General features: G+C 39.6%; 1 protein-coding gene across 4 annotated transcripts; it reads right to left on the bottom strand.

Moving 5' to 3' along the window:
• Positions 1-29: 29 nt before the first annotated feature.
• STKLD1 (serine/threonine kinase like domain containing 1) lies at positions 30-14,334 on the bottom strand. Of its 4 annotated transcripts, XM_075439640.1 has the most exons (19): positions 14,102-14,334; positions 13,619-13,714; positions 13,094-13,138; positions 11,671-11,745; positions 10,919-11,023; positions 10,644-10,714; positions 9,894-10,009; positions 9,295-9,407; positions 9,040-9,200; positions 8,446-8,576; positions 8,018-8,101; positions 6,569-6,685; positions 5,868-6,002; positions 4,809-4,937; positions 3,582-3,707; positions 2,528-2,656; positions 1,841-1,978; positions 1,423-1,502; positions 30-325 (listed from the first exon to the last, which is right to left on the bottom strand). In XM_075439640.1, exons 1-19 carry the CDS (start codon positions 14,114-14,116, stop codon positions 278-280), a joined length of 1,914 nt encoding a protein of 637 aa, XP_075295755.1. In that variant the 5' UTR covers positions 14,117-14,334; the 3' UTR covers positions 30-277. The 4 variants fall into 4 exon arrangements, with proteins under 4 accessions (XP_075295755.1, XP_075295758.1, XP_075295756.1 ...); XM_075439643.1 differs by lacking the exon at positions 5,868-6,002; XM_075439641.1 differs by lacking the exon at positions 8,018-8,101.
• Positions 14,335-14,355: the final 21 nt, after the last annotated feature.

Genomic DNA, 14,355 nt, shown 5'->3' with positions numbered 1-14,355 from the left:
GGAAGAAACTGTCATTGCTTTGCTGAAACTCCCAAGACTAAAAATCTTTTATTTCAAATATTTTAAAGTCTACAAAGTAAGGTAAATTCTTAATTATTGCTGTTAGTTTCACAGTTGTGGTACCTAAATCAACAGAATATATAACTGTTTGTATATTATTAATGGCCCAATATTAATCTTTCTGATGAGAAAGATCTTTTAAAGTATTTATGGAGGATCCAAGCTTTTATATCTGAATGAGAAGCGTATAAGTCTTCTTATACAAAAAAATTTTCTTCTACTTCTGCAGTTTCAAAAGCGTTGCATCCACAAGGGTCATTATCTCCTGGAGAGAAATGTGAGAATTGTCAAATACAAGATTACCTTGTTGCTTGACTTATTTTTATATTCATTTATTAATAAACACACTGTGTCTAACAAGTCTTTAAAGTAGCCTGTATTTTAAACATGTGTGGTCCAATTCTGCAAAATCCAAAGCAATGGTAATTACCAGACTGGACACTACTGCTACGATTTAAATAATCTACATGGATACTGGAAGGTAACAAGCAATGGGTTTTGGAGCTTTAGCAGTTACACGTCGCACACGGCATTGCCAGAACGAGAGTGTTCTGGCCTTGGCTGTCTGCGCTGCCTGTCAACAGGGGACACGGGAACAATGAATTAGGTTTGCAACAGAAAAGGGAGCTTGGTTCTCTTGTGGGATTCTTTTTTTCTGCACTACCTTATAGCTGCAGTGGCCATTCAAGTGGAGCAGGCAGTGCCTGCAGGAGAACTGGAGGACAAGTTTGCGTGTAACTGTCCTTGAGACGAATTATGTAAACAGGCTAAATGCATAACTAAAAAGAGCAAAACAGTCTATTGTTTTGATGAACAAACTTCTAATTACTAGTTTCTTGACAGCAAGCCATTGCAAAGGAAATATTAATGTAACACCTTAAATAGCTCAAATAAGTTTGCTCTTTCTGGTGTTTCAACAGTTACCTTTTTTCAGTATGATTTCTTGGAATTTAATATAAGTTAAATTTTCAGGCAAACTGTCACAAGGGTTTGTTGGTTTTGCTGTGGGTTTTGTTTTTTTAAAGGATGTTACTTATAAAGCAAAAATAATTGGATGTAATATGCTTTATTCCTGTAAACTTTAGCATGTTTTGGTGTGAAGAATGTAGTAAATTAATGCAATGTAATGTTGCAAGAGACCAGAACATAGTTTTTAAAAATTACAGTGAAAAGAAAAAAAAACTTCCAACTACTTGTTTTCGGTAGTAAGAATTGTTCTTACAAACTCACTCTTCTCCCCATATACACAATTCTGTAAATTTCTGCACTATGTAATTGCAGCTATTTGACAATGATAAAATCCATAATCAGAAATAGTATACTAAGCATCCACCCTTTACCATCGCAGTCACTTCTACATACCATGCTAGATGGAAACCGGCTTTTTATTTCAGACAGCAGTTCTTCCATTTTCTGGGACAGCATATCCAGCACAACGTCATCTGCAATGTAAATAAACAGGATGATTTATGGTTACGGGTACAACTGCCAATGGTTTCAGCAGCAGCTAAAGGAGAGCAGAGAGGGGACAGATCTACACAAACAATAGGAAAGATAAAATGAAGTTATAACATTATAACATCAGAGGGACATGTGTAATTATTCAAGTAGTGGGATGAATTCTCAGTCCCAGTTCATCCCCCTTTTCAGACAGATGTACAGCAAGTCTTTCCTGAAAGCAACTAACATGTTCCTGAGCAGCCGCTGTTACGACTTTCTTTACTATCTTAATGGGGGTCGGGGAGAGGAAGAGACTTGACAAACACCACCACCATCTCACCATACTGAACCATCTCGTTAATCAGCATACAGAGATTTTCCACCACTTCTGGGTCATCGAAGTGAAGGTAGTAGACATTTTTGATCAGGTTTATTCCACTGCCTTTTGAGTCCATTATAAATCTCAAAGCTGGTATTTCTGAAAGGGAGACAAACACTGCTGGGCTAATTGGTAGCTGCAGGCTGCATTATCTGCTTTCCAGTCCCCTGCTCCAGCTAGCACACATGTAGTACTTTTCCAGGAAGTCATGTCCATTACACTCAGCCTTCCTTAAAGCTGTTCTGAAGTGTATCTGGGCAACAAGTAGAAGACCATATATGCAGCCAAAACTCACGCATGACAGAAGTGGTATTTTCATGTTTACTATTTTCACATTGATTGAGCTCTACCCATTTACACAGTTGAAACAACTTCATCATAAAAGAAGTAACAAAGCATTCTCAAGTTACTAATAGATTGTAGTTATTGTACTGTGCTGATCTAACACTTCTCAGACGTGCATGCTGGGTCTGTGGGAAGAAAAAAATTCACACCTCCAATTTCACTATTTCCTCTTCCAGTCCTGTAAGAAAAGATTAACTCAGGAGGGCAGATGTCAATCCCAATCCCACTATGAACTCTTCAGCTATACAGAAACATCCACTTCTGAGCTGACGTGCAATTAATAAAAGAATTGCTGAATGTTACCAGATAGCCTTAGAAGGCTTGCTAATGCCAGGCAGGCGTTCTTCACTAGCACTGGTCTTTCTGGGTTCATCCTGAGCGCATCCAGCAGAAGCGCGGTTGTGGGCTCATATTCATTTTCAGTTACACAACCTATAAACACAAAAAAATGAGAAACAACACACAAATCCCTCAAACTTCAATATACTCAAAAGCCTTTAAAACACTCATCAGCATTTCAGCTTCTGCCTCCTGCTTCTGAAAGGACTTTTTAATTATGCAATAAAAGTTACAAAGAAAGCATATGAAAACCTGTACTGCAGTAAAAAAAGGCCCAATGAAGTCCTATCATGATCCAGAGGTCTAGAAGAAATTTCTGATACATCTTCTATGTCAGATTCCCACTCATTCTCCAAGCCAAAAGGAATGGGGAGTCCTGAATACTCAGCCTATTCTGCTGGTGGGTACTAGAAACGAGATCCATTAGGTTGTTTTATTCAGCTCTTCCTAGTGGAATGATGGCACAAGCACCAGGTAGTAGGCAAACATATGGCAATATTCTTGCATGAGGAAGAAACAAGACAGAGTTGTACTGCAAGGCTGCATTCCTTAGTGCACATGATAGTGAAAGGGATATGCATTTTCTTTTTTAATCTGAAATAGTGTTCCCAATTTACAAAGCAAATGGCATAAACACAAACCTCCCAGCCCACGCTGCACAACACTAACACTGTGTTCAAAGGAGTAACACAAATGGGATTCTTGGGCTTAAGAGAGAAGCCAGAGAGAATGCTCTGCACAACGAGGTTCTTGTAGCTGCCCGTCGTTATAGTACCCATCAGCACTATCTAGTTACAGAATTGCTACAGCTCATCAAAAATAGCTTCATTAGGGAGTGTTAGAGAGCAAGTGCATGAAGACTGGCTAAGAGAGGATGCAAGTTCGTAACTCTGCTGCCATCTGCAGAGCCTGCGGAGGCCAAGCAGCCTGTATTTCAAGGATCACTACAGACAGACAGGCACGTTTGGCATACCAGCTTTTTTCCCTGCACAAGCGACAAGGAGACTGGGAAACACACCTTGGAGTGACAAAGCCCACAGAGCCGAGCAAGCAGACTCCGTAACTGCTCCATTCTGGAGGTGCTCTTGAAGGACCGCAGAGGTAACAGGGACAGCACTTTTCAGCAGTGCTTGGTCTACATTTTCTGAATTACCGTAACAAAAAGGAAATGCATCAGAGTTATTTAATCAAGTAATAATATCATAAACACACTGCATGTCAAATTTTGTCGGGGTGATGGCATTGGAGTAATGCAATATTACTTTAGTATGGGCAACAGCAGAGAGAAGAATCTAAAACATACAACAACAAAACAAATTTTACAGGACTAATAAATAACAACGTTTATTGCAGAAAGCTGAACTTCTCCAGGAACTAGCTTTCTTTGCCATTTAAATTATACATGGGGATCACAGCAAGCAACCTCCACAAATAACCACCTTTTTGACAGAATACGGTCTGCAGTATGGATATTTAGCTGGTCACATAAATCAAATGGGGGGTTTGTTGCACAGAGGGAACGAAACACACAAGTGTAATTGTGCACATTCCGTGCTTTCAGCCTTCCTTGATGATTAGCACACCACACACACCTATACAAGAACATGTCACAGAACAAATCCCCTAAAAAACTCCTACCGTGGTCTCATAAGAAGGGGTCAGCTCAAGCAATCACCCACAGCTCTCCAGCACTGTGGGATGATGCTGGTTTAGTTCTAAGGCAATGCGAAAGAGTACACTTGCTACCTTGCCAATCACACTTCTTTTGGAAAAGCAAGTCTCTAGGAGACGTCCAATTCAAAATTTAGCCCAGTGCTGCCAAGAGAAGTGTGATTGCAAAGAAATAAGATACTATTAATTCCAAATGCTATTCTGATACCCAATGTAATATGCTGTTTGCACTGCCTCTGCTAAAAGCAGAGCAAAATCACATGACTGACAAACCAGAAACTACGTTGACCCTTTGATTTCTGACAGTGTTCATAAGCCACATCTTGGCCTAAATAGTAAAAATTTGACACCTTATCACAAAAAAGAGTTGCTAAAAGTCTGCATTAGTTTTAGTTTTCTCTCATTTAACTCTGGATCACTTATTCTAGGAGTGCTGTGAAGACGTCTCTCCAGAATGGGAGAATGAAGAAACATCCTGTCACAGCAACAGGAATGTCTGAAGTCAGTTAGGCACAGTACCTGCTGCCTCTCAGTCACGTGAGTCTAGGCACAATACTTGCTGTGTTCTACTTACCACTCGCAGCCAGGCTCCAGAGAACTCCACAGCAAGAGAAGCAGATCTTTTCATTATGAAGAAAATTTCTTAAAATTGACAGAAGGTCTGGAATTATTCCAGCTTTCCTTAGATTCTCTGCAGCAACTTCTGGAAAACGCAGAAAAATAAATTCTGTAGAATCTGATATTTCTGTCCTACTCACTGTCTTTTCAACAGACAGCACTACTAACCATATTTAAATGGTGATAAACTAGTAACATGATACCATCAGCTGGACAAAAGAAAGCAAAAGAACAGACAGAATTCTTTAAAAAGGTGCACTTAAGCACAGCGTTTAGCACAAGTGACCCTTTCAAACAGAAATCTGGCCATCCTTTTTCCTTACAGATCTGAAATTTACAGAGCAGAAAAGGAACTGAGAAGGTATAAATTACTATTTTTCAAATGTTTGCAATTTAGCAGTTCAAGCTACCTCAGCTTCAGAATTAGGAAACACTGTATAAAAATAGTTTGGTCTTAGACGGCAAGTTTAGTTGCACACGACACTTCGTAATTTTTTTTTTTTTTTTAAGATTATCCCCTTGCTGCTAAATCCTTTTGTCACCATTTATAAAAACAGTCTTCTGATGACTGTTGAACTGACACTGAAAACAAGTAAAAAATACTATAAATATTTAGCAATTACAAACTCAGGAGAAAAAACAAAGTAGAGAAATTAGGTGAAATGGTTTTAATTCACTATGGCACAGCCAAAAATAGAATCCAGGTTCTACGCCCTCATTTTCCCAAGCACTACTTTTTGCACAGCTTGTGCTTATTTCCAAAACAGGATGAAACACAGGACCCCTCTAATACATATAATTCTGTAAGTACCTGAAGCCTCGGCAGTGTATCTTGTACTTTCAGGAGTGTTATCTTACCACTATCTAGTCAATCTTACCGATATTACTACTATTAAACTAATACCTACAGACATCCACATCTCTCAGTGAAGTCACGAGTTCTGCCTTATATTCTGGATTGGATTATAAACAGAGAAACAAAAATATTCCCCAAAAAATGAACAAGGTGACCCACCACTGACTGAAATCATCATCAACAGTGTGCAGACCAATGAAAGTAACTCTTCATTTTCAGAGTGCTTTCTCACTGTGTCTAACAGAGAGCTGGTCACATTCTCATTCAGGGCCATCACCACATCCTGTTCTAGAGCTGTCAAAAGTAAACATTTGAGCAGAACAAAGATTTCAGTGCCTCTGAATGAAGTCTGAATCCCCTGCTGTCAGCTAAGTGAAATATTCAATTAACAGCATTTCTTCACACATATCCAAAAATCACTTTCAATTTTATTTTTCTGAAACACAATTTGTACTATTTTCAAGCTTGTATCATTATCAGGTAAATTGTCAAGCAAGTGACAGCAGGGACAACACAAGAGACCAAAAAACACTTTCATGGTTTGAAATTCAAATGCCAGAACACCGAGAGCCTCCTATTTATGCACTCTTGTAACGCTCTACATAGCATGAAAACAAACTTGGTAGGCTAAGATCAGTAGCCTGTATTTAAAATTAACACTAACAGAATTCATGTATGTCAGTCCTGAAGAAAGTCCGTGAGAATCCAGATGCTTCTTAAAGCTGGTTAAATTCTTCTATTACTTTAAATTAATCTCCTAAAATCATTACTGAATCCATTTCAAACCTTATACGCTACATCTGACTTTACAAGGGATAGGCTGCATTACTCAGCATAACTTGGAAGTCTCATAACTGTACCTTGACTAAGAATTTCAAGCAATAAACTGCAACCATCTACTTGTAACTTCAGAGAATCTACGTGAGTCTTCATAGCAGAAGTGACCACTTCCGTGAATGTTAGCAGATAGGGCAAGGCTGTAGGGAAAATAAATTATTTGAGACAACATTCAGTTACACAGCTTAGAATGCTCAGTGGGTATCTATACTCCAAAAGACAAGAGTTCCAGTTTCAAACAAATTTGAGTCCCTATGGACGATGTGATATGGCAGAACAACATTCTTGAATCAAAGAGCACAAAATGCAAGTATAGATGGAACAATACAGAAAGAATTTTGTAGTCTCTATGGGAAATGCCTCTATTAAAGACAGCTGCAAGGCCACGCAAGCTAAGTGTAGCCAGCACGTTCCTCATTAATTCACACTGGCATTGTTCACTGGTCACATAGCAAGTTGTGGGGTACAGCATTGTGCAGGTGCCCAAAACCATGCTTTTCAGGACCTATGGAGTAAAGTATTTCACCAGGTCTCCTAGTTCTAGGAAGACTGTAAGCTTTTGGAATGGCTAATATGGCTGTTCAGTGTATCCACAAATATGTGATAAAGTGTTGAGGAAAAACTGGATGGTTTTTAGGGATCCATTCTGAGCCCCTTCAAAGAAGTGAGCATCAGTCATGGTAAGCCATGGTGCAGAAGCGCCAAACAAGTCAGACACAAGCACAGCCTTGTACTGCTGTCAATAGGATTGAACGAGAATCACGAAGATGCATTCATTTTGTTATTTATAACCAAAGCCTGCTGTATTACTGACTAAAGATTTCTTCAGTAACAGAGTTGAAAATATAGGTAACTAAGGAAAAAACAAATTATCTTTTTCCTTATCGATTACAGATATGAACACCCCTGTGTTTTGACATCATAAGCCAAGGCCAGCACTAAAATGCTATCAGTATAAAATGACAGCACATTCTATAACTGAGTTAACGTGTGCTTTGAAAACATTAATCTTGATCTGAAAGATTAATTTGAAAAATGTGCAGATGCTGGGAGAAAATACACAGTCTTCACTCACACAGCTTCACTAGACACGTGTAGCTTCCTTTTGCTCTCTCAGTCTTACAGCCCTAGGCATTACCCCCAAGTTGCCTCAACGCTGATATGAATTGCCTTCCTCAAATGTCAGTGTGCCAATTCAGCTTCGTTGCCAATCAAAATAACACTAAGTTTTTTTCCAGTGCTCAGTTTTCTGATCCAGTAAAACACCTCTGCTGTTCAACAAAAGCATTTACAAAACAAGGACCAATACAATCACATCAGCTGGTGGCCTATTCTGGTACTTTCCAAAAATGAGAAATAGGAAGAGAGCAACTCCATTCTCATTTATTGTCACGAGAATTTTTTTCTGCTTCCTATTATCTCAAAATGTAATGAAAGAGCAGAATAAATAAATTAATAAAATGGTGTCTTACCACTTTTATCTCTTATATAGCTGGCAAAGTGCTGAATGGCTTTAGCTTGTACTTCTTCTACATCCCAGAAAGCCTGCATGAATTCTACATAAATCAAGAAAATTCTTCTAACCATTTGATACACACACTTATAAAAAGCACTCAAATTTTCTCTCTTTTGTGCAAGATGTGAATTCATATAAATGAAAATAATGTAATTTTTGATTGTTGAAAAGAGAAAAACTTTTCCCTTAATGCATTAAACATTTAACTATTACAACGTGTTACAATTCACCTGTATAATCTGTGTATTTGGCATTTGCCATTTTATTTCAAGTAAAACGAATGTCCAGTAATTCATTTTCAAGTAGAGTACATGCTGACTGGAAAACACATGGGTTTATTTTCTACAAAAATCACCACTACATTAATCTTATTTTCCTTATTACCCAGAACACTTTCAATTCCTCCTTCAAGGAGCACATCTACTATTTTGGGAGGCAAAGACTTTCTCAGTTTTACTGCAGAGGCACCAGCAACAGTCAGGCATTCCCTAATAAATGGAACATCAGTCAGATCCCTAGAATTACAAGAGACAAAAGCAGTGCCAATAAGTTAGAACCAGTAAGTTGCAAAAAAAAAAAAAAAAAGAAAAGAAAAAAATCAACAGGCTTTGTTTCATTTTGATACAAAAAGTTAATAATACTTCTTTGAGGACTGGATTACTTTCGATGGAAACTAAACAATTTACATCAAAACAGCTAATAATAGAGCTTACATTGAACAAGCCGTGCTTAGGCTTCAAGTTAATGGCTCAAAATTGTGCATAACATGATTTTATAATGTAACTCTTCAAAAAAGGACACCTACGCACATCAGAATGCCTACTTCTAATGAACACTAAGTGTCTGACTTTTTTAATAACACAATTTGTTGAGGCAGTAAGATCAACAACCTTGACTCCATCTCTTTCAAACAGTAGCTAACATTCCCATCTTTGTGAAGCAGGTAGGGTTTAGGACAAAAAATAATAAAGAACTCACTTTGCTGTGGGTCTCATGCTGGGCTGAATCTGTAGCATCATAAATAAAATTGGAAATAAAGGCAAAGAGCTGTTATCTTCGTTTCGCATTAGTGTCAGAACTCCCTCAAGACGGCTGGTATCCTGTCTAATATCCCGCAGTAATGAAATAATCTCTTCTGCCTGTAAAGTATCAGAAGAACTTTCACACACTCGCTTAGAGATAACCTGGTGGGCCAATGACATTTTAAATCTATAATGAAATGTTACTACATACATTCAGAACAAAGCAGGTGATCATGTCAAGTAGAATACAACCTAGAGACCAGATGTCAGATTTCTCAGTAAAAGAAAAACCAAACGTTTCTGGAGCCATCCAAGACTTGCTATCTGTCAAAATAAGAACCTTATGGTAATGTTGCTGACATTGTACTATATACAGGTTTTGCTTTCACATGCACGAGCCTCAGGCAATTGTTTTATGTCTAAAAATAATTTTGATATATCCTGTAGAGATTAGACATTTTTTACTGGTGATATGCCACACAAGACTAAGAAACACACTATAACTAATGAATACTTTTCTAAAATGTTACTGCATATGTATCAAGCTAAAAAAGATTCCAACTGTATCTGCTGCACCGTTCTGAGACTCAGACATACCTATAGTTTTCAGTCATGAACACAATTAATGCTGCAGGCAACTGCCTATGAATATCCTATTCATACTTTAGAAGGCAAACAGTGTAATGCGGAGAAGGGGGAAGGAAGATAATTTTTCCCTCTTTAGCTGATTTTTCTCCAAGCACTAAAAATATCCACCACAACTGAATCTTTTAAAAATAAAGTAAAAAAAAAAGTAAAACAAGTATTTACTTTCTTCCACCCTTATTTTCCATTTCATCTCATCTGTCATAAGTGTTTCTGTACTGAAGTCGCTAAGCATGAAGGATGCTTCACCAGTCACAAGTATGTTTGATGGCTTGACATTTCTGCAACACAAACATTTTCTGTCAGTCTGTGAAATTCAAGAGTCTACTGATATATAACTACAGGTTCCCAGTATCTTTACACATCAGAAGGTTTGGGGTTTTTTTGGGGGGTGGGGTGGGTAGGGTGGTGGTGAGTTGAGGGGTTTTTTGCTTGTGTTTTGGTGGGGGTTTTTTAACACAAAAGTGATAATCAACTGAAATACAATTATTTTCTTGTTTTACTGTGAAATGCTTTAAAATCTGTGATTGTGACACAAATGTATCTGAACATGGAATGAAATGGTTATGTCTTTCTTTAGATACACAAAGTATACCTTGTCCATCACAGCCACCAAAATGTAAGCATTAACAGATACGGTCAATATTCTAATATTAATATTAGAATTTTAGCACATTCAAAAAACCAAAGACAGAACATCTCACTCAAATGGATAACTGTAGACAAAACTCAAGAAATAGATGACTTCAGAAGTCACAGAAAACTAATCTATACATGAAGTCTAGAACTTCTACCTCCTTCTTCCCCACTTGGAACAGTAAAATTTGCTGCCTCTAAGTGAACAGCTGTGCTGAACCAACAGTCACTGCAAAGAACAAAGACCTGTCAGACAAAGAGCACAAGATTTCTACTCACCTGTGGAAAATATTTTGTTTATGTATATAAAACAAAGCATCCACCATCTGTCCTAGGAACTTCAGAATCACCTGTTGAGCGGAACGTATATGAAAGTGCAACAGAGTAATTTCCAAATATCTTTTGGAAGATAGCTTCCCAAACCACCCTTCAGCATAACATTGTGCTTTGAAGATTTTAGGGAGAACTCTGAGAAAGAGGGAGTACAGAGGAAGAAATATAAAAGCAGTGAGACTCTTATTAGTTCAGCCAGATGTCTACTCTGTACTTTTTACCATGTCTGTTATTTTTTGTGACTTCTGCCTTTTTTTCTTGATTACAGATGAAAGATCTCCTTGGCCCGAGTGCTGCATTACCAGACAAAGGAACAGAGATGATACCTGTAATAAAACATTACACCAAAACTGTCTAATTGTTTGCAGGTAGTAACATATCCAGTAAGAAAGGTAAAATCGAGCACTTGGCCAAAATGGTGGGTGTGATGTTCGCCAATACCAAGGTGTTCGAGATGATTAATTTCTCACAGAGGAGACAGTATTTACTTTCTTTTATTAAAAATACAGCATGTTTGTTGTTTTTTTTTTAAAAAAAACATAATCGAGCATCTTAACTGAAGCCATATGGGACAACTAGAGTCAAATATACATCCACAAAATCAACATAAATTTTGCCTGAGCACTGAATAAAATCTGGAAATAAATATGTCGGGGCTTTCCGTTTCCTATAGCCTCCTAAAAAAAGGGTTTGCATGCAGGCATGAAAATCAGTATTGCACACTGATTCACATCAGCACCTGAGAGTCAGCATGCAATACTGCCATGTGATGGGCTCCAATCCCTAGATCTTCACAGCTTTTCAGCATGTTTATTATTTTATAGGATTTAAAAAAGAAGGCTTGTTTCAAATCAAATAACTTTTTTTCCTAGCATCTCACACCAATGGCCCCAAAATTAAACCTGCAAAAATGCTTACATGCCTACAATGTTAACCATATGTTCCAGTTTAACCAATCCTATTTCATTCTCACCTCATTATTCCAAATCACAAACAATTCCTTGTAAGCACAGATGTTTGAATGATGAAGTTTTAGCAAATCCATTGCCTGCATAGACCGAAAAAAAAAAAAAACAAAAAAAAATAAAAGAGCTTTCTACAGCAACACAGTCCTTCCCACTGAACAGGACCTTAAATAATATCCTAAGCCAGTTCCTGACTTGTTCATACAGCATGTCTGATCAAATCCTTTCAGTGTGCAAGCTTGGTTATATATTTGCATGTAACAAGTGTCAAGTCAAGGAAAATATTTCAGTAAGACTCTACCCAATGCAATGCTGTAACAGCCTTGTGAAATTCAAGGACATAAACTGATCCTTAGGGAGATGACATGTAAACAACCCCCTTCTTCAATTCCTAACATCTAAATCTGAAAAAGCATCTTAGAATATGAAAGTCAAGACAATTTTTCTAGCGTAGCCATTACTTCCAGTCAACCCTATGCAAGCTTGAAGCACAGGAAATACAATGACACTAGTGAGATGCTGATCTCCTTGAAGCTGGTTTCCATGTAAGGCTCTAACAATTACCAATTACTTCAGCAAATTCACTGATTGTGTGAAAGATAAAAAGAATTCAACTTACTCTCCTATAATTGTGTTTGCGGCTGTGCAGACACAACAGAAGAACTAAGAAAAGCCACACTCCCAGCTGGCACAACTGCATTTATTTCAATAGACAATTGGATCAAACTTTATCAGTAAATCTAGTCTCGGTACATAAAGAAGTCGCTTCTCTTGAGTAGGATGGAGCATCTGTACAGACAGTTTTTCATTTTCAACTGCAGATGTCACGCATACTGGACCCTGTGAGACTAATCCATCAGGTGTTACTTCACGTATTTTGCTGAAACAAATTTTGGTATTTTAATAGTATTTCTGGTGTTGCTTCTTACTCAAGGCATTGAGACAATTTTGCACAAAAAAAGTACAACAAAGGAAGAAAACCAGTCAAATCATTCACATCAAAAAATGTACAACTCTGATAAATGAACATACAATGAAATATGTTAACTAGAAATTGAGTTATTAATAATCAACTATAAATAAACCAGTATTTTTCTTCAGCTTACAGGCCAAACAGATGAGCTTTGTTCTTTGCCTTCAGCACAAAACAAACACAAACTCTGAAAAAGGACTATCCTCTGAGAACAGCTGTCCATTTGAATCTACATATTCAAATATAAGAACACTTAATACAAAATCCCGGCCTGAGCTCAAGCAGAGGGCAGGGAAAACACCCCTCAGACAGACCTACCCAATTTACATCGTGACTATTTACTTAGTTAATCCCTGTAGATAAAAGACTTTGTTAAGACTTTGGTCTTTGTAAGTGAAGTAGTAAAGAAAAACTGCACTGATAGCTCCTGAAGTAGTAAAGAAAAACTGCACTGATACCTCCTTCAAGGCCTCATTTGCTTGCTTTTCTTCAATACATTCAACCTGCACCAAACAGAAGACAAGGATGAGATTGTAAGGTAGAGACAGCTGAACTTGAAGCAACTACAATCTTGCCAAGATGACTGGAACTGCCAATTGTGTATGAATTGGCATAAATTTTCAATGACAGCTCCAGTCTTTAATGTTTGGAGCAGTTTTGTTGGGAGATGGCCAGAAACAGAGCTTTAAATGAGCCCACGACAGCTAGCCAGTCCTTCCGCACTGTCAAAGTAACAGCAAGCTAAGGCGAAAACACACTGGATGGACCTAAATAGGCTGCTCCCCTTTCCCTACTTCTAACCTCAATATTCTGGTAAACTGATCCAAATCCTCTGATTTCTAAAACAGCAGCACAGGAAGATGTAAGCCTGCTCACCCAGCGGCCAAGCTGCCTAACACGTGTGTCTGCTGCTACCAGAAGGGCCCATGGAGATGACAACCTTGCCAACAGATTCTTGTTTTCCTAGCAACCACCCTTCTCACCTGCTTTATCATATATTTCTTCTCTACACCCTTCTCAGTCCTCAGTTCTGCTACCAGCGCAGTGCCCAGCGCCCCGGGCCGGAGCTGCTCCAGCACCTGCAGGGCGGAGGAGAGACACTAAAGCACGCAGGGGAGAACCGCCGAGGCCAAAAGCCCCTTCTGACCCTCTTCCCACAGACACCCCGCACACCCCCAGTTGCCCGCAGCAGGGCCGCAGGCACCCCCACCTGCACCCCAGCTCCGAGAGGCACCCCGGGCTCCCCTCCCTCTGGGACGCTCCCCCTCAGCCGAGAAGAGCACTCCCTCCCAGGCCGCGCAGGCCCCTTCCTCAGGGCAGCTCGCACCAAGGCCGCTCGCCCCCACCTCGGGACCACCTGCACCCCCTCCGGGGCCACTTACACCCCCTCCCCAGGACCGTGTGTCCCCCCAGCACCGCCTGCACCCCCGGCGGGCCGCAGCCGCCCCCGTCCCGCCGGGCGGCACCTCGTATTTCTCCATGGCGGAACAGGGCAGTGGGCACAGAGAGAGCCCCAGGCCCCGAGCGGTGCCTCAGCCGCGAGTAGCAGGTACCCAGCAGCGCGGGGTGAGGCGGGGGGACTTCCCCCATGCTACGTTCTCAGGCCGATAACCCGCCGTTACGAAGCAACACCACAGCCGCACCCCGCGCCATTCCCCTCAGGGGCCGCGCGGGCCCTTTAAGCGCGCGGCGCGGAGGGGCGGGGCCTCCCCGCCCTCCC

Source organism: Opisthocomus hoazin, chromosome 19 (assembly GCF_030867145.1).
Source record: "Opisthocomus hoazin isolate bOpiHoa1 chromosome 19, bOpiHoa1.hap1, whole genome shotgun sequence".
NCBI lineage: Eukaryota > Metazoa > Chordata > Aves > Opisthocomiformes > Opisthocomidae > Opisthocomus > Opisthocomus hoazin.
The sequence above is the reverse complement of the archived record's forward strand: the minus strand, read 5'-3'. Positions and strand labels throughout refer to the sequence as shown.

Coding starts and splice junctions, on each gene's coding strand:
- STKLD1 (XM_075439640.1), bottom strand. Junction 11,746..13,093: donor CAAATGAGGCCTTGAAGGAG/GTATCAGTGCAG, acceptor CGGTCTATGCAG/GCAATGGATTTGCTAAAACT. Junction 1,979..2,527: donor AAGCCTTCTAAGGCTATCTG/GTAACATTCAGC, acceptor TCTCCCTTTCAG/AAATACCAGCTTTGAGATTT.